The sequence below is a fragment of the Seriola dumerili genome, unplaced genomic scaffold (genome assembly GCF_002260705.1).
Source record: "Seriola dumerili isolate Sdu_G_001 unplaced genomic scaffold, Sdu_1.0 BDQW01000052.1, whole genome shotgun sequence".
Lineage (NCBI taxonomy): Eukaryota > Metazoa > Chordata > Actinopteri > Carangiformes > Carangidae > Seriola > Seriola dumerili.
Window position 1 is genome coordinate 21,524,938 of NW_019174307.1, and position 25,685 is coordinate 21,550,622.

The 25,685-nt window shown below is 41.3% G+C and overlaps 1 protein-coding gene across 1 annotated transcript in view; it reads left to right on the forward strand.

Annotated features, from left to right (window-relative positions):
• LOC111218041 (kalirin-like) overlaps positions 1–24,508 on the forward strand; it is a 96,385-nt gene extending 71,877 nt beyond the window's left edge. Inside the window, exons 21-41 of the mRNA XM_022740131.1 lie at positions 46–87; positions 248–397; positions 475–624; positions 1,659–1,773; positions 2,218–2,333; positions 2,583–2,705; positions 3,059–3,241; positions 3,463–3,584; positions 4,147–4,213; positions 4,303–4,412; positions 5,235–5,304; positions 5,488–5,577; positions 6,191–6,283; positions 6,377–6,488; positions 6,811–7,001; positions 7,111–7,212; positions 7,311–7,459; positions 8,455–8,557; positions 23,230–23,308; positions 23,500–23,667; positions 24,504–24,508. Of these exons, the coding sequence (XP_022595852.1) occupies positions 46–87; positions 248–397; positions 475–624; positions 1,659–1,773; positions 2,218–2,333; positions 2,583–2,705; positions 3,059–3,241; positions 3,463–3,584; positions 4,147–4,213; positions 4,303–4,412; positions 5,235–5,304; positions 5,488–5,577; positions 6,191–6,283; positions 6,377–6,488; positions 6,811–7,001; positions 7,111–7,212; positions 7,311–7,459; positions 8,455–8,557; positions 23,230–23,308; positions 23,500–23,667; positions 24,504–24,508 (2,340 nt within the window). The remainder of the gene's footprint in view (positions 1–45; positions 88–247; positions 398–474; positions 625–1,658; positions 1,774–2,217; positions 2,334–2,582; positions 2,706–3,058; positions 3,242–3,462; positions 3,585–4,146; positions 4,214–4,302; positions 4,413–5,234; positions 5,305–5,487; positions 5,578–6,190; positions 6,284–6,376; positions 6,489–6,810; positions 7,002–7,110; positions 7,213–7,310; positions 7,460–8,454; positions 8,558–23,229; positions 23,309–23,499; positions 23,668–24,503) is intronic.
• The last annotated feature ends 1,177 nt before the right edge of the window (positions 24,509–25,685 follow it).

Sequence of the window (25,685 nt, forward strand, 5' to 3'; positions counted from 1 at the left end):
TTCCTCCTTTTCCTCCAGTCTCTCTTCCACGCTAACTCCCTTCAGAAGACTCATCAGAGCGCTCTGCAGGTCCAGCAGAAAGCTGAGGTAAATCAATGCTGCAACTTTATTATTTACTGTTGTAAACTGTTGCACACTTATCTTGTCTTATCCTGCATGCTATATCTCTACATTCCTGGGTCCAGGAGATGTTGCAGGCCGTTTATCATGACCAGCTCCCTCTCTCTCTCGCACTACTTTGTTCCAGATGATGCTACAGGCAGGTCACTATGATCCAGAGGCAATTCGAAGTTGTGCTGAGAAAGTGGCCGTTCATTGGCAGCAGTTGATGTTGAAGATGGAGGATCGCCTGAAGCTTGTAAACGCCTCTGTGGCCTTTTACAAGACGTCTGAACAGGTACATCGCGTTTCCTCATTTCTATAGTTAGAGCAGGAGCGCTGTCACGGTGTCTCAGACTCTTGGTGTCTGTCCAGGTGTGCAGTGTGTTAGAGAGCCTGGAGCAGGAGTATCGTCGGGATGAAGACTGGTGTGGCAGTCACGATAAACTTGGAACTTCTGCCGACAGTGACCACCTTCTACCTCTGATCAGTAAACACCTGGAGCAGAAGGAAGCCTTCCTTAAGGTGAAGTGAAACAGCAAATTCATTAAATTACATTACATTTACTCGTTTGGCTTTTATCCCAAGCGACTTACAAGTGAGGGACATCAAATTCAATAAAGTTGAATTTTTAACCTCAAACAGAGGACACCAGAGTAAATTAAACCAGGACACATGAAGCAGAATAAACAGAAGAATAGTATAGAAAATAACATCTCATTATATTTTATAAGCAACTTAATGAAGGTTTGTGTAACAGTTTAGATGAAATAAGATGTCACAAGATGAGATGATAAAATAGGAAAACAGATTAGATCCATCATCTAGACTGTTCAACTTAAATTACTCTTAAGCCAATAAACGTTCAGTGTTTCTACTCACATTTTAGTTTCATTAGCTTTGATAGAATTTGCAAATGACCTTGATAGGCTGATACATCCGTATTGACTGAATGGTAATAAGGTGATAGGAAGATCAGTCCAGTTCTTGGATGACCGAGGTCGTTTCACATTTGTAGTTTTCACTTGGTCTGGACTCTTGGACAAATGAGAAGTAGTTGCTTTTGAATTGTAGTTTGTGGTTTGTAAACACTGACTTATAACACATATTGAACATGGAGAAAAAACAAAACAAAGTGGCACAGTGATTTATAGCAAGTCATCCTGCACTTAAGTGCACCTTATGTAATATGCATCACATAACCCTGCGTTTGGTCTCTTGGAAGTGTACTGGTGCCCACCCTATCAAGCCTTCTCGGTGTTGTTTGGTCCACATTAGAGTGTGAATGACAGTTTTAACACCAGCCTAAAGAAACAGAACCGAATATGCAAGCCAACCAGATTTGGCATGAACCAAACTGAACAGGCTACATGTGAAAACACCCTGATACTGGACAGCAACATGTTGAATTCAGTGATGGTAATTTGTAAGGGATAGTGAAGTCATCAGTTGACTGGTGTTAGAGGAGCATGTCTCTAGCGTGTGTTAGTGTGTCAGTATCACCACTATTTCCTTGTGGTATTTCCAGAGTGTTTAACTGCCATATTCCTGTTTTTCAGGCGTGCACGTTGGCTCGGAGGAATGCTGAGGTGTTTCTGAAGTACATTCACAGGAACAACGTGAGCATCCCCGGAGCAGCCAGTCACGCCAGAGGGCCTGAACAACAAGTTAAAGGTCAGTGCTGCAGATTCTACTACTTTAACTACTGTTACTACTGAAATATGCCTGATGACGCACCAGAAGACCAACTTAAACCTCTGTCAACTTGATATTTAGTCCATATATTTTGTATAAATGTGATGATGACATATCTGAAAAACATGATGCTGCCAATTTCTATGAAAGTTCTAATATTTATGTAAAAGCTCTTTGTTATTTAACTGAAAAGGACAGTTTATTTTGACAACACAGAAAACATAAACAAATATTCTGCATGTCTAAATTATTTGGAATTTTTGCCTGGACTGTGTTTAATCTTTATATATTATGTTATAATGTACTTAACTTAAGTACACTCGCAGTCTTTGGTGAGCTGGCACCACTTTTTTGGAATCAGGGTTTCTCTCACTAAAGAAGAAAGTGTATATTTATTATAATGCTGTGTGTTTTTGTGTGCAGCCATTCTGAATGAGCTCCTGCAGAGAGAGAACAGAGTCCTTCACTTCTGGACCTTAAAAAAGCGAAGGCTGGACCAATGTCAGCAGTACCTGGTGTTTGAACGCAGTGCCAAACAGGTGTGTGTGTGTGTGTGTGTGTGTGTGTGTGTGTGTGTGTGTGTGTGTGTGTGTGTGTGTGTGTGTGTGTGTGTGAATTAATGAAAAAAAAGAAGAAGAGAGTATTGGCTGGATTTTTGCTTTGGGGAAATATGCAGCACTGAAGAGACATCTGGTTTATTTTATCAGGGAGTGAGTTTATATGGGTAAATGCAATACAGGGATTGAGGATCAACTTTACCTGTTGTGTGTGTGTGCATGTGTGTGCAGGCACTTGATTGGATCCAGGAGACAGGTGAGGTGTACCTGGCAACCCACACATCACCTGGCGACAGCAGTGAGGAAACACAAGAGCTCCTCAGCAACTACCATCATTTCAGACTCACTGCCAAGGTACACTGTGTGTGTGTGCATGCACGCGTGTGTGTGTGCGCGTGTGTAAAGCTCAGCTACTGACAGCTTTATTGTGCCTAAAGGAGCTGCAGTACTCTCAGAACATTTAGTTAAATGGCAGGTGTACAGATGGTCTGACACTGAAATAAGTACAAAACAGAAAAATCAAATACCAATCAAATATTTATTTTCTTTGAGTCATGACGCTGCAGAGTTCACAAAGGAATTGGGGACCAACAGCAAAAGTTATAAAAACTGAAAAAAGAGAGAAAGTACTGAAAAATCAATAATACAGGAGCCAAGAAGATAAGTCCCATCTCCATCCGTGTAATCTCTGTGTGAACATCCCATAGCAAACCAAGGAGAAGGTGAAGCTGCTGATCCAGTTAGCGGACAACCTGGTGGAGAAAGGCCACGCCCACGTGTCGGAGCTGAAGCGATGGGTGAGCACGGTGGACCGCAGGTACCGTGACTTCTCCCTACGCATGGCCAAATACCAGGAGAGCCTAGAAAGGAGCCTGGGGGTCAGCTCTGAGGTGAATACACACACACACACACATACTCTCCCTCTCTTTTTGTATTGAGATCAGGTATTGGCCTGTGGTTTGCTCCATCTCACATGCTTAATATCTCAGACACCGCTGATTCATTCTGAATGAATACTCATGAACTCCAATGCAGTCGCAGACAGAGCTGAAGTTTTAGCAACTTTTGTTTCAAATTATTGACAAAAATCCATTTATGTTTCTCTGTGCAGGACAACAAAGATCTGGAGCTGGACATTATCCCCGCCAGCCTGACGGACGACCCCGAGGTAAAACTTCGTGACCCAAACCACGAGGTCAACGAGGAGAAGAGGAAGTCTGCAAGGAAGAAAGAGTGAGTACAGGAATGAAGGGGAGGAGAGAGAGAGAGGAGTCTGTATGTATTGGTATTGTAGAGTAAAGGCAGGGTTTGTTTCCATGGAGGTTTTATTTGTAAAACACCAGACCAGCAGAAGCATCATGACCCAGACCTGAAACACATGAAGCATAAAGATAACTGTCTGATGATAACAGAGTTATAATATCGCTGCAGTGACTCACCTTAATCAACCGAATTCATTCCTATCCACTCCCAAGACAGTGTTTCCTCAATCTGTCCCGATAATGGCGATCATCTGCGTCCCGTAGCGTTCCCAGAGGTTCCAAATTTTAAGACTTCAAAGGCACTTAATTGTGATAATAGCACAGTTTACAGTGTCTTAATCTCCTCCGCAGCCTTCTCAAATGCCTTTGTCTTGTCATGAATTGTTTTTTAGGTCTTAAAGTCTTGGAGAAACATCAGTAGGCTCATGCAGTCATGGAACAATCAGATACAAAATTGTACCAATTATATAATTCATGCCATCTGATCGTTCTCTGCGGTGCTTCCCTTAATCTAAACTATTTCCTTGTCTCAGGTTCATCATGGCGGAGCTACTGCAGACTGAGAAGACCTATGTCAGGGATCTCCATGAGTGTCTAGAGGTAAGAAAAAACCTTCTGCTTGTGTAGTTTAAAGTATTTTCCTGTCTGTCTGACTTACTCGTCTTTCTCTGTGCCTGCCTGTCTGTCAGACCTACCTGTGGGAGATGACCAGCGGCGTGGAGGAGATTCCTCCAGGCATCGCAAACAAAGAGCACATTATCTTCGGCAACATGCAGGAGATCTACGACTTCCACAACAAGTGAGAGACACACAGATTGTGTCTGTGCTGGGAAGAGGAATCAGCCAGTCTTCGCTCGCACTGATCCATGTTTCGACCAATTTTAGAATTGAACATTTTGTCAAATAAGTTTTAAAGGAGAATCATTTGACAGAAGAATTTAGAAATCAGATGGAGGATTTTCCCAGCAACAAGCACATGGCATAGCAACAACCATGGCGTTTGACATACTTTGTTTTTAAGCAGTAATAGCATATAAGCAAATGGTAAATTGACAAAAAGAAGAGAAAAGAAGAGAAAAGAAGACTTGCCAACATCATTGCAGATCAATCTTGCACATTTGTCAGTAACTTTTCTGCAGTGGAAATGCTTTTAACTGTGTGAGAACTCCCCCCGCTTACAAAACCCCCAAGGGGACCTTTCTGGGGTTTTTTTCTCATTTTGTAGCTACAGGGGAGCTGAAGGAGTGTCTTTGAGGTTTTCCTTCATCGACAGTTCATGAACTCCAAAGGTTTCCCTGAGGAGCTCCTTTGTTTCTGATCTCCTAGTGGTACCTCCGGAAATCTGTGTTGGTTCCTCTAGGGAACATTTTCTTTTTCTTTTCTACTGCATTAGATCTTAAAGGAACCTCCAACTTACCTTTTGAATAAACCTTTGGTGTTTATGGGTTTCAGACATGTTATTTTTATTTCACTAGCTTCCTGCTAAATTTTGTGGAAAGACAGGTCAAAGAACTTGGTACGACACAGTCAGAGGTCCTGAGAAACGGCTGATCTGTATAAAAAACACAAGTGCATGTGCACATTGTGAGCTGTTGTTTTCTGTTTGTTTGTGTGTTTGCAGTATTTTCCTGAAGGAGCTGGTGAACTATGAACAGCTTCCAGAAGATGTTGGTCACTGCTTTGTCACCTGGGTGAGAGTCAGTCCTTTATTCCAGATGGTGTCAGAATGAAAAGGCAGAGACTTCTGACCCTTGATTTCAACCATTTGACCTCTGACCTCTGTCTTAATTATGGGGTGGTTTGGGTGGGTGAATTGTACATGATATAATGGTTGTCACTGGAAAAATACAATTTTGTCCTCTCCTGTTTTCCAGGCTGATAAGTTCCACATTTATGTGGATTACTGTAAGAACAAACCAGACTCGAGTCAGCTCATACTGGAGCATGCTGGCACCTTCTTTGATGTGAGTAAAGCCTTCAGTATTCTGTCACAGATCCATTCACATCATGTCATCATATAAACAATATAACCAACAATAAAACCTTTTATTTAATCTAATAATCAAAAACAGCTTATTCTAAATAGAAATATCTCATGTAGCCACTCATCTTTCTGCTCCTGCACATGTTTCAAGCAAACAAACAGATGTCCTCTCTAATGGCTGAACCAGTAGTATATTATGATCAAAGTGTTGCCTCAGCCCAAAACACAGTGGTAAACCCAACAACAACAAGGGCTCAGTGCAGGGAGTTTGTTGTGAGGGATGCTGACTGTGGAGCATAAAAACAGGACTCCAGTGTGTCGTTTAAACGTAGCGCTGCTGTGGGCACTTTGTCAAGCAGACTACTTAGATTTGTTAGAGGAGAAGGGGTGTGTCGGCTTCCTCTCCCGCAGCTGGAGAGTGTGATGATCGTGCAGTTCACCAGTCTTGTCAGCAGACGGTGCTGTTTGATCATTGAAAAGCTCCCAGCAGCAGCAGCAGCAGCTGAATTGAATACTTGACATTTATGCCAGTTTCAGGTATTTTTATTTTATTTTGGTGTTTGCTGTAATTTTGTCTGTGTGTGTGTGAACAGGACATTCAGCAGAGACGTGGACTGGCTAACTCCATCTCCTCCTACCTCATCAAACCTGTCCAGAGGATCACCAAGTACCAACTACTGCTTAAGGTAGACACACAAACACACAGCACACACACATGCACATGTTTTTCTGCTTTTCCACTCTGCTATTGCCTCATTCAATATCCTGTCGTCCTGCAGGAGTTACTATCTTGCTGTGAGGAGGGTAAAGGGGAGATTAAAGATGGTTTGGAGGTGATGCTCGGTGTTCCTAAGAGAGCTAATGATGCCATGCATCTTGCCATGTTGGAGGGTAAGAGACTGTCCAAACTGGAAAGAGACTAAAATGTATAATAAAAACATAATAAACATAAGAGGTCAGGTTTGCTCCTGAATTTCTATTCTCTGTCTGGACAAGGTTTTGTTTTGTTTTTCAAATTCATAAATAAGTGTGTTTAGTGCTTTTTAACTGATTCCACTCTTTTAATCCCTTCATTACTTTACTGCTGATGTTTTTTCCAAGACTCACCATAGTTTGTTCTATTTCCTATTCCACCTAATTCCAACACGCTGGCCGTGTTTTCAGAGTTTGGGCAGCTTGCTTGATATGAACTCTTAGTCCTCCTCTTCCTCAGGCTTTGAGGAGAACCTGGAGGTGCAAGGTGAGCTGATCCTGCAGGACAGTTTCCAGGTTTGGGATCCACGCTCGCTGATCAGGAAGGGGAGGGACCGACACCTCTTCCTGTTTGAGTTCTCCCTGGTCTTCAGCAAGGAGATCAAAGACTCAGCTGGCAGAACTAAGTACCAGTACAAGAACAGACTACTGGTGGGTGTGTGTGTGTGTGTGTGTGTAGTTGTATGTGCATAAGCTACAGATGGTGAACTGTCACTGACTCACATTTCTGACACATTCTTCCCTCCTTGCTGTGCTGCAGACATCAGAGTTGGGGGTGACTGAGCACATTGAGGGTGACCCGTGTAAATTTGCTCTGTGGGCAGGAAGGACTCCTTCCTCTGATAATAAAACTGTGCTAAAAGTAAGTGAAAATTACATGTAAATGAACTATGTTTCCTGTCCTCTGATTAGATATAAAGAGTTATGTTTTTAATAATTATATTGTTGTTTGTCCTCCAGGCGTCCAGTATGGAAGCTAAACAGGAGTGGATTAAAAACATCAGGGAGGTGATCCAAGAGAGGATGACTCACCTGAAGGGGGCTCTCAAGGAGCCTCTTCATCTGCCTAAAACACCAGCACTGACCAAACCCAGGAATAACACTAAGAGGTAAACAAGGACACACCAACACACACACACACACACACACACACAGACGACAGAAGAGTAGTCACCATGGGTAGAAAGATGTTTTCTCAGAAGTAGAAATATCATGACTGAGGTGACAAACAGCACTGAGGATAGAAACATCATTCATGAAAACTCATTAAAGGAGAGACATTTTCTGAGAGTTGAACCATCTTGAGTGAAGGCAGAGAAATGTCTGTCTCAGCATGCAGTCCTGAAGCAGGACTCAGGTCAGTTCAATGGTGGGATTTGTCTAAGATTACCAAGTTTAGAAAAAAAAATAATGCAGTGATCTCAGTTCAGAAACACTTGCTTAGGCTACAACTGAGAAAATTATTTTGCATCATGTGTGGCCCTGCCAGTATTATTACTGCAACAGGAGTCATTAAACAAACCTTCAGAGGACATGTGGAAGAGATTGGGAGATTGAAAACCTACCTACCCACTTTTGTTTACTGTTATAAATGATAATATTTTGAGTGTTATTGTAACTAATTCACTGCTAATCCGTAGAAATGTGAACCCACTCTGTCTGCTGTCAATAGGTTGCTCTTCCCAAACGCTGCTCTCTTTTAAACACAGCTCTGCTATTTGCACCTGCTCTGCAGAGGTGCAGGATTTTCCACTCCAGCTAACCCTCACTGACTGAGTGAATCCTGGTATTTGAACAATCATTCCTCAGATGCTTGCGCAATAAGGAGATTTAGGACTTGACTTTTTCCTGCCTCCACTGTTAGAAATGTCATCATCGTAAACATTGGCAGTGCGGGCAGGAACCTTCTCACCATGGGGAAAAAAGTGTCATCACAGCAGAATGAAACCTTTCTAAGTTTTACACCAATGTTGTCAGAGTTGATTGGTATTGTCCCAGCGATCATCACCAAGCGTAACGACATCAGTGTTGTCACAACAGGTAGAAGTGTTCCAGTGATTTAAAGTTAGACATTCATTCTAATTGTGTGTCTGTTTGTATTCAGGGAGGGGGGTGAAGACGGAGACAGTCAGGGAGATGGCAGCAGCCAACCAGACACCATCTCCATCGCTTCCAGGACGTCCCAGAACACTGTAGACAGCGACAAGGTAGGATACACACACACACACACACACACACACACACACACACTGAGCGTTCAGTGCGTCGGATGATGGAGAAGGAGTTGTAGGCAGCTGACTGAGACTCACTCGGTGGCCTGTAACGAGCTGACGACCCTCAGCTGTGTCAGTGCTACAGGGTCTCCCCTGCGGCGACAAGTGGCAGAAGCAGGGGCTGTGAATGTGCCAGTGGCTGACAGACTGTGTGTGTGTGCACATTTGTGTACTTGTCCTACTATGTAGAAACTCAAGTCTGTGAGATACATGCAGCTCCATAATTGTGCGTTTGTGAGTGTGTTCTGCTTATCCTCCAGTTTACATGTAGGTTAAGGGTGTATGTGTGTATTTGATGAGTGTGTGTGTGTATGAATGAGAAGCTTTCAGCAATGTCACCAATCGAGCAGAGAAGGTGTCAGTGATGAAAAACCTCTTCAGTTTGTGTGCAGGCGTCTGTGCTGATGCCTCCTACCAGCCAGTCTCTCACATCCAAGTAAGCCTGTCTTTAAACTTTTATTTTGACAGTCAAACTGTATTTTTTTTTATTTAATCCAAAGGTATTAAGAGGCTTGGACATGTCCACTCTAAACTGTATATCCTTGCCTGATCCTCATGCCTTGTGTCAAGAGTTTTTAATTGTTTAGTAGCAGTGGTTCCCAAACTTTTTCTGTCACGGCAGTGCAGTCTGTGTCTGATACATGTTTTTGGTATGGAAAGGGTGAACCGGACAAACCCGTTAAAATGTCCTTGAACGGGGTGATTGGACGTGTTTTGAGTTACAGAAGGAGTCCTGGTGCTTCGCTTAAAGGTCTCCAGTTAAGTTTTTAGGGTGGCTTCATTTGCAAACAAGCAACAAAACAGCAGCTGTTTTGGTTGTTCTGATTCTACAATTTTGTTTGTTGTTTTGATTTGAACTGATTGTTCTCCAGTGTTACTACTGCTACACACACACACACACACACGCACACACACACACACACACACGCATCCACCCACACACAACCCCACACAGATGTCAATCATGGCCTCCCACTGTAGGGTTACACAGTGTGGCCTTTTCACCGTGTAACCCCACGCCTACACACTTACCCTGCCTCTAAATGTCAGCACCACACACACACACACACACACACACACACACACACACACACACACACACACAGACTCTTCCTCACTCAGGCAGAATGGCCTTGGCAGTGCTTCTTGTTAGCACGCGTATCTCTACTTGTTTGTCGCTCTTCTGTTTGTTTTTTTGTTGTTGTTTTTTTTTTTTACTATACTGTCGTCTCTGTTTCCCATTGTCTCTATACCATTCATTCACTGCCACTAGATTTGATTAGATTCACATAACATACATACAGACACACTTTCCCATCCCAATCAAGTGAATGGGAAAGTGTGTCCCAACGTTTGACTAGTGCTGTATGTGTACAGCACAGGCATACATATATAATTTTAATGCACAAGTCCAGTACACTGTAACTCTGCATATGTATTTTATATTGCATGTGTGTGTTTGTCTCCCCACCTCTTCCTGTCCAATGAAAACATAATGAATTTTTCCAGCCTTTTCTGAGTGTGGGTGTGTTGTTGCTCTCGTCCAGTTTATTGTTTCTAAGATTTAGAAAACTCGAGCTCGCTATTTTTGGATCCTCCTCCGCTGTTTTCCTGAAAATATCAAAGGAAAAAGATGCAGTTTCTACATTTTGTTTTGATAAGTTTCATGTTTCATATGCTGACTTAGCAGAGCACGGCTTTCGCTGTGAGCTGCACTGTGTGTTAAGTGGATGTAGTTTTTTGCCGTTACTTTTTCATTTACATTATTTCTGTTTTTGATTAGACTTTACAAGGAGGTTGAGGGCTCATTGTGGGGAAAAAACAAGACTGTTTTTAAGAGAGGGTGTGAATCGAACTTGCCATCTTCCCTTTGTGTAGGGTGCTAATTTACTCTGCCTTTATCTATTTGTCTTGGTGTACAAATTTATAGTGGCTGGCTGTGTTGCTAATGGAGACTCACCTGGCTTGGAGATGTATCCCCCTCCCCCCCCAGGAGGGTAGAGGATGAGTGGCAGTACTTGTCTCATGTTGGGAGGTTGATGGTGCTCTCTTCTGTTGCATTCCCATGGCTCCTCTTGCCCTCCAGAGATTTATTATCATACAGTAAGCCAATCCCTTGTGTATTTTGGAGTAAAGACAATTCAGTGATCTGAGCAGTCGTGTTTGTTGAACACTGCAGCCACTCTTACGGTGCACTTTTGGTTAAATCTCTCTCTATTGATAGTTTTCACTCCAGTCCTGAGAAAAAAAACACTGGATTTACAACTGGTCAGCAAAGGAAAGATTTCAGCAGATTAAACAAACACAAGAAAGAATTAAATGAGATACAGTGGCAAGACTGAAAACTTGAAAGGTGGAACTTTTTAGTTTTTTAATAAAAGAAAATGAAAAAATGAAACCTTAATCCTGAGGGAGAAAAGAGCAGACACTGTGTCATGCATCATAGGCCACATATGAAATGAGTGAGGCTCCTGTCTAGTGACTAAATTCATTAGAGCAGATGAGTCAGAATCTGTCAGACTCAGCGGGTGACAGTGATTGATCAGGTCTACACATTTTATGTTTGTAATCAGAGCAATATGTTGCAGAGCCTGGGGAAGAAAACAAGAAAACCTCAGTTGTTTTTAGTAGTTAAATGTCACACACTCAACAGGGGGTGTGTGAGGAATAACTCAGAAGGTAATTCTTTCCACCTTCACTGACTGATATTCTGGGAGAAACCTATACTTACTGGAAAAACAGGCATCATTTCCATAATGTAATGCCATTTAGGGTATTGTTAGTAAGAGGCTCTGAAATCTTGATGAACAGTGCAACTCCAGCTCTTTACAAGAACCTTTGTCTTTCAAGTTGTTGGGTATTGATCAGCTCATTAAGGCACAGTTTGTCTGCAAGAATTACCTTGTTTCCACGAGATAAGAATACATTTTTTGGATGTGATTAAGCTGTAGCAGCGGAGTTGTTCTGTCTTCCTAAATAGGAAATACCAAAACTTAATAACACAGGATCTGGTTCAGTTTTTATATGTTGCTTTTTCATTTTTCTCCTCAACTTTACCTTTTTCAGTAAATCTCTTCTTACCTCTCTCTGTCTTAGCCTGTTATTTATATACATCTGTCTCTATTTTCTCTCTTTCCACCTTCTGCAATCCATCACTGAACTACCTTTTCTAGACCCTCACACATGCCCATGATTAGTTGCTCCTTTTTGAAATCCATCCTCCTTTTATTTTTCACTTTCTCATTTTTCACACCTCTGTCCCACTTTTTATGTCTCTTCTCTCTCTCTCCCTCTCCCTCGCTCTCTGTCTCCATGTACTATAATAACAGCCCAGTATTGGCATAGTCAGATGTTCCACTGGCTGTGTGTGTGTGTGTGTGTGTGTGTGTGTGTGTGTGTGTGTGTGTGTGTGTGTGTGTGTGTGTGTGTGCGTGCTACTGTTTCTGACGGTTGTTGAAGTATTAAATGACGAATGTGTATTTCCCTCTACTTTTCTACTCGTCTCTGCGGAGTCTTTCTGTTTACCTCTTGCTTTACGTCTCTGTGTCTCTTGCCCAGCCTTCCTCCCATCTTCTCACCTCACTGTTTTCCCTCTCAGCTTCTTTCTCTTTCTGTTTACATCCTGCCTCTCTCGTACTCTACACTTAAAGTTTTCAGTTTTAACGGAGGGTACAGCAAAAGAAAACAGAATCTTGATATCATGCTAGTAGAAGATGTACTGCTGTACTGTGTGAGCATGGATTGATGTTCACTTCAAACCATCTCTGTTACTGTTTGAGAAGCAGGTTGAAATTCAGCAGCAGTTCCAGCAGATGCATTTTCCTCCTGACGTACTAAAGACATCTTAAAGGGCAGTTTGACTGACATCACTGAGCAGACACACAGATCAACCTTGACGTATTGGACATTGTACTTTTTAAAACATTTTTAACTCTGCTCTTTACTCCAGTTCATTGGATTTAAAATGACACAAGCAGGTTAAAGTGCTGGCTTTAAGAGGGATTTGTGGTATTTATACTGTGTCCACATTTCTCATGTTCATTGGAGGAATCATATGATTTTATTTTATATTCTGACCAATACTGTTTGAACTCTGTTTGAACTCTTGTTTGGTAAGAACAGATATCAAGCTATGCACAGTTAAAAAAAATAAACTTGTCAGTGCTCTTTGGTGGTCAGTTACGCAGCGCTATCAGTATCTAAACTTCCTCAAACTTATCTTCTGCACTGTCATTTTTTGTTACTTAACAAGCAACAAATACTCTGCCAGAAATATATCTGCAATCAGCCAATATTTATATGTATGAGCTCTATGTATATACTGAACATAATCCCACCATTTATTGATAGTGAAGGATGAATATAACAAATATAACAAAAGTGTAAGTAATTCCTAAACCATTCAGTCAGCATGAATGTTAAAACCCTCAAATAAAATCTGACAGTCAGAATTTCATTTCAACATCATTGTCCTTGTTTTCATTTAAATCCAAAGTGCTGGAGTACACAGCTAATACAATCAAAATTACGATAACAGTGCTTAAACAACTGTAGCCTACATTTTCTTGTCAAGCGACCTCTTGTGGTTGTAAGGACTGCCCTCTTGCGAAAGGTCAGGGTGCCTGGTTGGGTGTACAAAGTTTGACTCCCACATTGGAAACCATTGTTTGGAGATGTTTTCCAACCAGTGGTCCTGCCCTCTCTGAACCAGACCTTAACCTGAAAGGTGACTGATTAGAAAACAGTTTTACAACAGATGTGATGACCAACCATCAATTTTGTCATTCAGGTATGAGGACTTCTTCTGCCCCTGTCCAAATACTTAAGGTCAGCTCTTTGCCAGTATACATGATGTGATTTGCTGACAAACTGAGGTTCAAGCCAGTCCTGTAACTTCATGTTGAATATGTCAGTTGTGTGACGTTGAGTAGGATATGTCTTTTCTGTGACGCTCTTTGGTGTAATGAGTCAGCTGTGGTTCAGTCTGTGGTCTTTACATTATTTTAAGTATCATTCCAGTGGTTGACAACTTGGCAGCCTGCAAGGCTCCACCACAGCCCTGTAGGTCAGAGGACAGAACCTTTTTTTAGCGTCCGCCTTCAGTCGGAGCAAAAAATTGTGTTTCTCCACGATCCAGGCTCAATAAAACTCAGCAACACTCCACTCCCGTAGGACTGAATATGCATCACTGGTTGGAAAGGGGCTCTAGTTGACCTAAATGATTAAAACCATTCATCCATTTCTTTGGAGATGAGTAGAATTTCATTTGTGTTTCTCAAAGCATTGAAAAATAATATTTAAAACATCCAACAGTGACGTCTCTGTCCACAAACCGTGTCCCCCCTCCTCTGAATAATTTGTAGACTATCTGGTTTCTGGAAAGGCACGATGGTGTTTGCTCTGTTGATCTACCACTGTGGTCGAAACTGAAATATCTTAATTACTTTTACATGGATTTCCATGAAACTTACCTCAGATAGCCATGGTCCTTGGAGGAAGAACCCTCTGAGATCCTTTCCTGTAGCGCCACCATGAGGTCACCATTTGTGGCCCCCGCAATTGTTGAATATAAAATTAAATTTGAATGACACATTAATGTCGCACTCCTATTGAAAATGGATGCTAAACATCAGCATGTTAGCATTGTCATTATAAGCTTGTTGCTGGCATTAGCATTCAGCTCAAAGCGCTGCTGTGCATAAAAGCAACTAGCATGGTTGTAAAGTTTTAGTCTTGTTTGCATATAACTTTTCAGTGTGTTGAGAATCACAAATGAAATCCATTCATCTCCACTGTGTTGACTTGGCAGCACAAATCTAAGTGACAGTTAGCTCAAACTAATTAAACCAAAGCTATCTGCATGGCTGGAGACCACTTGTGTACATGAGAAATAGGTGACTTGTGTGAACTGACCCTTTTAAAACAATTAGTAACGGCCAGACCGGACCACCATTTCAATTTACAGCAAATTACTCCCCTCTAGTTTACAAGTTCAACTTCATTTCCATTATATTGAACATGTGACATGTTTGGCACTGCTGTCACATGGAGGTGTCTGAGGGCAGTCTTACGGTTTACAGACGATCTCCTTTGCTAAAATAAGCAGCCTGATTGGTTTTTATCAGAGTATGTATCAAATCATCTGTATTTTTTCAATATTTATTTTTCCATTGTTGCTTGATTTTGTGCAGCTGTGCAGTGAGTGATAATGAAAAGTAGTATCTGTTAATATAACTACTTTGGAAGTAATATCAGTCTTCTAATGAGTAACTGATATTATGTATTATGGTGCTTTTTAAAGGTTTTAAAGGTTAAAGAGATGAAGATGTTCCAGCATTCAGCTCCAGCACTTTTACACCGGCTAGCAATTGTTTACACGTGTGTGTGTGTGTGTGTGTGTGTGTGTGTGTGTGTGTGTGTGTGTGTGTGTGTGTGTGTGTTCTCATGAATCAAATGCAATCAGTGTCGGGTTCAGACTGAAGCCATACAGTAGCCATCTGCTGGTCATATGACTTGCGTGTTACATACTCACACACAGAGGCTCACACACACTTACAGACAGAGGCTCACACACACACACACAGTCCTGGCAGTTGGAAGTGGTTTAGTGCACTAGTAGCTTCCAGGGAGTGGGAGAAATGTGAACACACTGACACACACACACACACACACACACACACACACACACACACAAGGAGAGTGCCATTCCCATCAAACACAAAGCTATGGCTGTTTGTTCTCTCTCTCTCTCTCTCTCTCTCTCTCTCTCTCTCTCTCTCTCTCTCTCACATGCACAGAATGAGAGAGAGAGGGAGAGAGAGAGAGAGTGTGAGGGCGTGTTTGTGTGTGTGGCAAAGACACAAATGAGGGAGTTGTCAAAGACGGAGAGAGCGACAGAGAGAGAGGGAGACAGAAGAGGAGAGGTCGACATGCCAAAGTGGATGAGCTTTAAACTGTTCAAAGAGAGCAGCAGAGTGAGTACAAACTGCTGGACTACACACCGTGCACGAGCTGCTTACTCACTGTACTAGCAGATAAAATAGCACTTTACGTTAAACACTGTTTTCATTCACCACTAATAGTAATCACAGATATGCTGTTCTACTCTGACACTGTGTGAGTGGAAGTTGCGCTGTCGTGTCCAACTCAAGTTGCGGACTTTGTAGTTGTAGAATTAAAATAGCTGCAATAAAAATGTAATGAAATCAAAGGTTAGTGACAGAAATATGTCAGTGTACTCAAGCAAAGTGTTAAAGTTACATTTCTTTGACAAACATTTCTGGCTGTGATCTTGTTTGTTGTTGTGCTTCTGTCTTTTTTCTGCTGGTAAAAACATTACATCTGTCATGATTTACGTTTCTCTAAGTGTTAAAGGAAAAGCCGCTTGGTCACAACAAACAAGGTGGCTGGAATTAGTCATTTGTATATTATTAATAGACCCACTCCTGTTGTTGACACAGTATTCGAATACACATGGACACATGTCCGTCCTTCCAAACTCTATTTTTAATCCTCTCTTCAGACCAACTTCTGTTTTGACTTGATTCTCTGCGTGAATGGAACTGCTGAGAGAAGACAGGTCTGTTTGCAGTCGTCCTCCGTCAGCTGTGTGCAGTTTACGTTTTCATTTAACTTTGAAATCTGAGGCGTGTTTTGAGGTCTGACTGTTGGTCCGTGTTGAGGCTTGGTCACTGATTCAGATGCTAATCCAGATCATACGTGCTGTTGAGTTTCACTTGACGTGTTGTAAAGCTGGACTGCAGGAGTGTGTGTGTGTGTGTGTGTGTGTGTGTGTGTGTGTGTGTGTGTGTGTGTGTGTGTAATGTTGGAGATTAATGGTTAAACAGGGTGTGTGTGTGTACTAGACAGACAGACAGGAAACAGACCATTAGCTGCCACAGAGAGACTGAATAAATGAAATGTGAGCGTCCAGACGGCTGAGCTGAAGAAAGTTTGATTGAGATTATACAGAAGACTCACTGGATAAACAGTGTAAACACACTCACTGTGTTATTTAACTTTTAGACTCCATGAGCGCAATGCAACCTCTCTGAGAAGAAATGACTATTTTAATGTCTTCATTCAGATTGCCACTGTACTTATCCTGGATTTGGAATCTCATTCCGTCATTTTGGTGACACTGCGTCTACACAACTGTCCACGAACAACAACCGCCAACAGGCCCGCTGCAACATTATCACATGTAGTTTGTGCATTAACAGTCAGAGATGAACCTTACAAAGTCAAATTTAGACGCTGCTCTACAAGATTAGAAGTCTTGTGAAGCAACACTGCAGCATTTCTGAAATTCTTATTGATGGGCTTCATGTTAAATGAATGCCTTTTGTTTTTGTCTGTTTACTTGGCCACTTTCATTTTGGGAATTCATCGTATACTTTTGAAAAATCAGGTGAACTGTCAGTTGCAGAGTTGGTGGAGCTGACTTTGGTATATATCTTCTGAAGTGGAGCACATGAATAATCCAGCATTTTGAAACGTCTGAGGAGAGCTGAGAGGTGTCTGTCATTGTTCTTATCTATAAAATTAGTTATTTATACAGCAAGTGACGCAGTAAGAGATCTCCGGCTTGCAGAGGGCACAAAACATCAGTTACACGGCCGTCACACATCACTGACTTGTAAAGGTAGTAAGGCTAACATGTTACCCATGTACACATCTAGCAAAGACAGAGCAACACTATGATCTCATCATCCCATCCCATATATATATTTTAAGTATGAAGAAGGTGATGCTGCAGAAGTTGTTTTAAGTATTCAGTATGTATTTCCCTGACCCTTAGTTGCAAGTGGAGTACAGTGTAAGAGCAGTGTACACAGTGTTCACAATGTGTCTGTGATTGAGCTGTTTGCACTTTATAGGAGTCAGTGTTGCTGTTTTTGAATTAAATGTTTGGTTTGGGTGGATTCTCAACTGTCTGAAACTGTCGTTTTATTTGTCTTTTCTTGTGTATTGCAAAGTAGAAAAACAATGTAATTTGTCCACTGGTGCTCAGACACAGTGGCTCAGACTTAATGTTTCTTCTTTCTTTCTTTTTTTCACTCTTGCCACTGTATTTTCAGCCAGTGTGATGCTGGACTGGTTTGACTGGTTTATGTGTTGCTGTTCCCATGTAGACAAACACCAAACACCTGTTAATAGTTCTCACTGTTAAAGTCATTATAATTCACATCAGTACCCAACATGTGAATATAGCACTGTAACACTGTCACATGATGAGCATCCTCATGTCTACACCCATGTTTGTGCAGGATATTGCTGCTGCACACACACACTGTAGATGTCTGTGCTGCCGTCTGTTCCATATGGAAACATATAGAAGGAAACATGAAACTGTAACTGCTCTGCTTCAACTACTTTGTTTTCCGTGTGCGGTGCCGGTAGAGTTTGTTCTACATTGAACTTACTGTGGATCTAACGCAGGGAAAGGCATCTGAATAACTGTACGTACTGAGCCGTACTTTAGAGTCAAGATTACATTTCTTCTCACACTTCATTATTAACCTGTGGACAGCTAGACACACAGGGACATGAAGGATTCTTCCATGGGTTCCACTGCAGGAAGATGCTGTATTCAGTCTCGTATCCACTCTCCGACTCTTGTAATCACAGTTTTTTTCTCCATGAAATTGATACATCTGCAGTCTATGTAAAGTACACTCGCATACAAAAAGACCTTTATGTGTTGCTGAGGTATCCATGAAAGTATTTACCATTCTGTAGACCTGATATATGAGTTCGTAGTGCAGAACAAAATGTACCAAGTCAGTCTCGTTATTATTCTAATTCTTTCTGCACATCTGCTCAGTGTGTCAGTTTGTATGGATGAGCAGTACATTCAGATTTGACAAGCTAACCGTGCTTGACCTTTCCACTTCACTGATATTGTATAAAATGAAAATGGATGGTAGCAGACTCTGAAATATCTATAGCTGTAGTCAGTCTTATGAGAAAATAGGAACAGTGAAACAGTTATAAGGAACTTAATAATAAAAAAAGCATGGTAGGAATGTTGTAGAACTGCTCTCTAGAGAAATATACATTAGCTACAGGTAAATGAACTGATCAGGAAATGTGAAGTAGCACGTATATCATCTGATCTCATTCATTTTTATCATATCTGCAAAATATAATTTGTTTCATGGTTTTCCCTGCAATATTTGCTTCTGGCAGGTAAAGCATGATTCATGTTTTTATGTTAATATTTGGGCAGCACTTGGTTAGGTTTAGGGAAAGATCGGTGTGTTTGATGACTATTGAACAAGTCAAATCTGACTTGAAGCACAAGACGGAACAGAAGTCAGGCGCTGCGGTATAAGAGTGTGGCACGCACTTCTTACACTAGAACAAAACGTTGCCAGTGAATATAAGTATCGCAAATTAGTTTCATATGAGAGTTGTCCTTGGACACACGGTTGGCGGTCCCTGACAATCAAAAATATTTCCACATAAGCGCAGACTGTCGCTCCGCTGAGTTATGTGTACAGTTTTCACTCCCTGGCAGCTCGTCGAGCACTAAACCATTTTCAGAAGTTTGTTCGTGTGCGAGAGGCACAGGAGTCATATGACTGTCAAAATGGCAGCTTTTTCAAATTAATGGCCTTTCATCTTGATTTATTCCAGTGGTGACCTTGTGCTGCCCCTAATGAGCGTGACTGACTAGTTGAAGCCATCTCACTTTTAACACGACTGGCTTTCTTTCCATCCTGGCGAATCAGAAATCGATCTTTCTCTCTACAGCGAATGGCTCAGTGGTTGACGCTTTAAAATTTATCCTTCACTGATGTTTGTCAACATCCTGTTTCAAAAGAAAATGCATCACTTCAAGCATCTAATAATTACATTTTTTGGGACCTTTGATTCTGAATGTAGCCCATTGTGCTTGGCCCTGGTTAAAGGCCTCCATTAGCCATAACAATTTTAATTGATTTAACATTTTAATTAATTTAATTTCAGTTTTAATCATCACTCACTGTTGGAAAAAGTCCCGCATTTAAAAGCCTACTTATAGTAAGTAAAAGTACATAAATATTATCACCAAAATGTGGTTAAAGTATCCAGAGTTAACCCTGTTATTTATAAATGATCATATATTACACATATTAATATGAATGCATAAATGTCTGGTGCTTTTCTGGTGATAATTCAAACCAGCCAATATGAAAGGAGACAGATCTGCTGTCTTCCCTCTTTTCCCTTCATCCTCCACATGAATTTGTCTTTAAAAACAAAATTAGTTTCTGCAGAAAACGAGTTTATCCTCCCAGAATAAGCATATATGCCCAGAGCTTTGAAATACACATTGTCAAACTCAGTTCTGTCTTTGTAAAGCGCTCACAGGGGCGGTTTGCCTTTTGAAGGAAACCATATCTACCATTTATCAACGTATCTGATACTTACTGAGCTAATACTGAATAAAGGTTGCTGTGCACACAGAGTGCTTTCAAACAAATCCACCCAATGCTAAGCAAAGAAAATCTTCAGTGTCCTTATCTGATGAATAACACGGACGGTTCTAGATCTCAACACATTCTGCTGTTGGAGGTGAAGCGAGTTCGTTCTGCTTAACAGTGTCTTCCTCTGCGCTAACATATGACAATCACAAGCTGACGTGTGCGTGTTTGTGTGTGTGTGTGTGTGTGTGTGTTGCCAGGGCACAGAAATGTGTCATGTGACAGATAGCACTAGAGGACAAGACACACCCTCAAACAAGCACACAAATAAAAAGACCATCAGACGAGTGGTACTGAGAGGAGGAGAGCAGTTGCTCTATTGGTGGGTCCTGTCACACTGAAAGTTTTTATGTTGATGATAATGTATTTAAATATCTGGTTGTGGAGATGGTATAGTATGTTAGTATGGTAATAGTTGAGTTAAAATTCAGACAACTGAAGTTTACTGTAGTTTATTCAACAAATAACAAAATACTAATAAAATGGCTCATTATCTATATCAAAACCTTTTTCATTTTGTACTGAGGCACATTTAAGAAACACCTTCCTAATCATGATAATTTCCTATGGAGAGGATAATCAACTGGATGAATAGCATAGAGAACAAACTACTGTAATGATGTTTGTAGATATGGACTAGCTGCACTCTAGTTGAACTGTTATGGAGCAAAGTCTAGTAATTAGCATGTTAACATTCCTAATGTGGCTAACCAGCTTCCTTTCCGCTCAGCTTAAAAACAAATCGGTGTCATTCTGCTAAAGCCTCAAACCTCCAGGTGTAGAGATAAGTGTGTCGGATTCAATAGATATGAAGATCAACTGATGAACGTTTTGCTGCGTCATGATTAACAAACATGTTTTTTGCTCTTGAGACACTTAAAATTCGAATGGATAAACGTTTTTTTCATAAGATTGAACCAGATTGATGGCTTTTTGCTTTACATTTCTGGATGGAGAGTGAACCACACTTAGCTTCCCATTGAGCTTGCACTTTTGCTTCCATTGGGTGACCGTCTTGTCAAACAATGATTTAGATCTCAGCAGGGAAGCCAAATGTTGTTGTTGACATGCGGCAACCCTGTATTTACCTGTATATTCTCGTCAAGCCTTACATGCTCATTGTCCACCCACACAGGTGTTTTCTCCTATTTTGCCCGGACAGTTCTGAGAAGACCTGTACAGGTAAAGTACTGTATGTGAAAATGTAATAGCTGTGGAAAGATTAAAGATTATCACGGCATCTCAACTACCTGCTGCTCTTTGATATCAGCTGCTACCTGCTGCGTCATCTCCTGCCTGCACTCCATATAAGCAGCGCAGCAAGCGGCATGCCTGCACCGAGAAATGGAGCAAATGACACTTTAATTAGCAGCAGTTTGGTGACGTCACACTTGCACCTTCAGCCTGAGCAGAAGTCTAATCAGCCAGATTAAGTGAAAACACCTGCGTGGGCCTTTAGTTGCTGTGTGTGTGTGTGTGTGTGTGTGTGTGTGTGCGCGTGTGCCACTGCCATCTGTCAGGTAAAAAGTCACCTGTACCTTTTATAGAAACAGGGGTCTTTGTTGCTAGGAGATCTTTCGCCTGGAAAAGAGTGTCTGCTTACAAACGTACACACACAGACACATAGTCCCTGACATTTTCCAAGACAATGCGAGTTGAGCAGACGAGGCAGATAGAGGAAGAGAAGGAAGTCGGAGGGGAAGAATGTAGATTCATTTACATCCTGGAGCCACTTTTGTGGTGATTTGATTGTGTTGCTGGTGTGACTGATGCAAGAAGTCAAAAAAAAAAAATCCCAGCTCTGCAATATCAGCAATAACAACAAAACAACGGGACAGATTTGGGAGATGTGCTGATGTGTCTGCCTTCACTAGTTGTTACACTCCATAGTGCGGTATAAACAGCCCATCAGCTGACATTGTGTTTATACAGTACACAGGTTTTCAGGTCACATCAGATCAAGTGTTTTTTTTTTTTTTTTAAACACACATTGACTGAAACTGAGTCTGTGCTGTGATCGTCTATCTTGTGTTTCCATGGCGCCGTATATATTTGTATGTGCTGCTGTTTTTTTTTTTTTTAATGTATTGATGTCTTATGCCTTTTGCACACATGGTGTTTCAGTTAAACTCTAGTAAAGGTCAACACACCTCAGCAGTATGACATCAGTTATATTACTATTAAGTGTCCGAGTGTGTGCGTTCCAATTTACTCTTTACATAACAGGACTATTAAGCCATTATGACAGTGCAGTCTACAGCATGTCCCGTCAACACTGACGAACACTGTAACTCACGTCTTCAGTTTTATCCTTTCCTTATCATGTTCTATCAATCATTAACTCTGAAAATTGTCCAGCTGATGACATTAACAGCTGTACTGTCCACACCGAGTCCAGCAGACCCACATTCAAGTTCAAAAGTAAAACCAAGCCAATGCATACATATTTAGATGTTTGGCAGCTGTTTGATACCTTCCTGTTGTCTTTCTATGAAATTGGAGTCCAGTCATTTCCAGCGTTTCCAGGTCAGGAAGTGGTTCAGGGTTACACTGAACTTCCACATTGCGTGGAAATGTTTGTGCTCAGTTGATTTTTACACCAAACGAGGATTTTGTACGTCCTCTCACAGCTTTTATTCATGCTCAGTTCAGCTCTTTTTCTGTATGTAAGGTTCAGTGTTATAAAACCAAAGGAAAGTCATGAATACATGTGCACACCGTGTTCCTCCAGCCTGCACAAGATTTAACTCTGCAAACTCTAAAAAGCAGCTGCTGGGGTTTTGTCGTTTTTAAATCTAAAAGGTAAAGTTTACTCATTTTCCTGAACGTTGAGAGACTTTAAACTCTACAAACCTGTTCACCAGTTCACAGGCACATGAACATCGAGGTGCATGTTTTTCTGTGTGGAAATATTCAGTGTTTATTGTGTAAACACTGATGTCAGTCCTGACTCGGGGCAGGATTAAGTTTCTCTTCCTTTGTCATCAGGTGGATTTGCAGCAGAGTCTTTCAAGCTAAAATGTAGATTAAGTTTGTTAGAATATAAAAGGCTCACTCACACGCACAGAGGATGTTGTAACACACAAGTGAGATTTGAAAAGTCTCATCAAATGTGGCGTCTCTTTCTTTTTGCAGCTCTCTGGTGGTTGTGAGTTGACAGTCGTCCTTCAGGACTTCACAGCAGGATGCAGCACGGAGATGTCTGTCAGCACAGGTGAGAGAAACTTCATCCATGCAGAGTTTGGCTTCAGTAGTAGGTAGTTTTAGTGATTCAGTTTAGTCTGTGTTCATGTGTTTATATTCATATATTCAACATTTTTCTGTGGAAAATGTCGACCAGAAGGCGTGAAATAAGATCGTCTGAAGTTAATACACTGTAAAAAAGCTGTCTGCTCTCCTCTGCAGGTCAGACAGTTGAGCTGTTGGAGCGACCGAGCGAGCGGCCCGGCTGGTGCCTGGTCCGGACCACTGACCGCAGCCCACCACAGGAGGGACTGGTACCCAGCTCTGCGCTCTGCGTGTCCCACTCGCGCTCCAGCGTGGAGATGGACTGTTTCTTCGGCTCGGGAAAAGGTAGGATGAACAAACCTCAAATTCAAATGAACCTCGAACACTGACCTGCTGCTTAATCTGTGGCTGAAAGATCTGAGGTTTTGACTTGGTCTGCATCACTTAGTGATTGCACTGTAGTAAAGTCAGAGATTGAAAACGTCTCTACAAAAAGCCACAAAAATAAGAGAAGCAAAATTAAGAGAATTTAAAATGAAATAGAAAAAGAAGACATTATATTTAGATACCTAATATGATTATCAATGTTTCCATTCCTACTCTGGTTCAGGATCAGCATGTTCTTCATGGTACATCGTCTGTAAATGTAGTTGCGTTACTGAGTGTGACAACCATGTAGTCACTTGTGAGATTCAGCCATGACATTGTTCTGTCGATATCATTTCATTTGCTCCACTTGGCTCCCGTAGCAGAAACAGAATAAACTCTGCTGTGAGTTAAGATGCTGTGAATGATATACGCACATGTTGTTTAAAAAGTCTCACACATAAGTTACGAAAGAAATAATAAAAGCTTAGGCTTGCATGAACTACATTCCTTGTTTTTTGCATTAATTTGTAAACCCAGTGTAAGTTAGAAGTGACACCCACAGCTGCTCTAATTCAAAAGTGTGGCAGGCTTCCAGTTCAAAGTGGTACAAAGTGGCCTGATTGGATGGATTTCAGTCTTTATACAGTGAGGGAAGCCAGACCACCAAGTCCAGCTGTGATGTGTTTCCTAGAATTATGCTGACCCTCCGGAAGGAAGAACTAAGTGTAGAAAAGATCTATATTTCAGATGTAACCGCAAAAATTAAGTAATACTTTCGGTTTTATAACTTTCATTGTGTCTTTGTTAATCAGGCTGACAGAAGTAGAGAGGACTGCTTTTCATTAGTCGGGTCATTTCAAGTACACTGATCTGTATTGACCTCTATTGGTGAGATGTGGACATTACAATATGTATGAAACCCGTTCTGCTTTCTCTATCAAGTCCCCTCAGACAGACACTGCAGAGCTCCTAAAAGTAAATGTTGTAAATGATCATCGTGTACATATGCATTATTTATTTAGGAAGAAGATCTTTAAATGCGTCTAACAGATGGGTTTAATTGAAGGTGTCTGTCTGCAGTAACAGAGTCTGAGCATGTGGAAAGGATGTTTCCTCCTTTACACCATCAGGAAAATCTGGCCACAGTTTTGGAAAGGTCACTGAAAAATTCAGTGTTGTGACTTTGTTGTGTCTAACGCCTTGAAAACACATCTGTTAAGTTTACTGATGTGTGTCTGTGTGCAATATGATACTGGGTATTTTGTGTTGACTGCTGAGAATAGATAAATCTGCCTAGAATCTGGTTTGATTTTAATCAGAATATTTTAGCATAAAACGCCAGCTGTTCTGAAAAGTAAATACATTCCCAAAAATAATTGGTTGTGTCCAAAATTGCATCCTATCCACTTGATAGTGCGCTGTACATAGTCCACCGTTTTATTCGAGTGTCCAACCTGAGTGTGTAAATGCAGCCACTTTGTAGTGCTCTCTAAATATCCACAATGCAACACGAAAAGTCTTTATACTTTGTACTAACATTCCCACAATGCAGTGCAGATTACCACTGTGCAGCTGTCAGTGATGACACAAATAACAATCATGAGTAAGTGTCTGAATCTTAAGTCACTGCTCACTATTGAGGAAACCTTTGAGTGTCTATTGTTTAGGGAGTGGTGACTGAGTGGACATTAGGGTGGTTGCAGACACAGCCACTCTCTCATTCTTAATGGTTACTACGGTTACCACTGATTGAGTGTACCTGTTATGTCCTACAGGGGGCAGTGCAGAGCGGCTTAAACACCTCCTCACTGCACCTGTTCCATGTGACCTTTGACCTCTGACTGTGTTGACACGCAGCAGATTGTGCCGTCTGTATCTGGATCAGAAACTGACGGGCTCAGATGGAAACAGCAGCTCCTCGTGATGAGGATGTATAAGGATGAGCTGATTTCATCTCATTGCATTGTGGGTGTTTTATAGCCCAGAGGAAGATG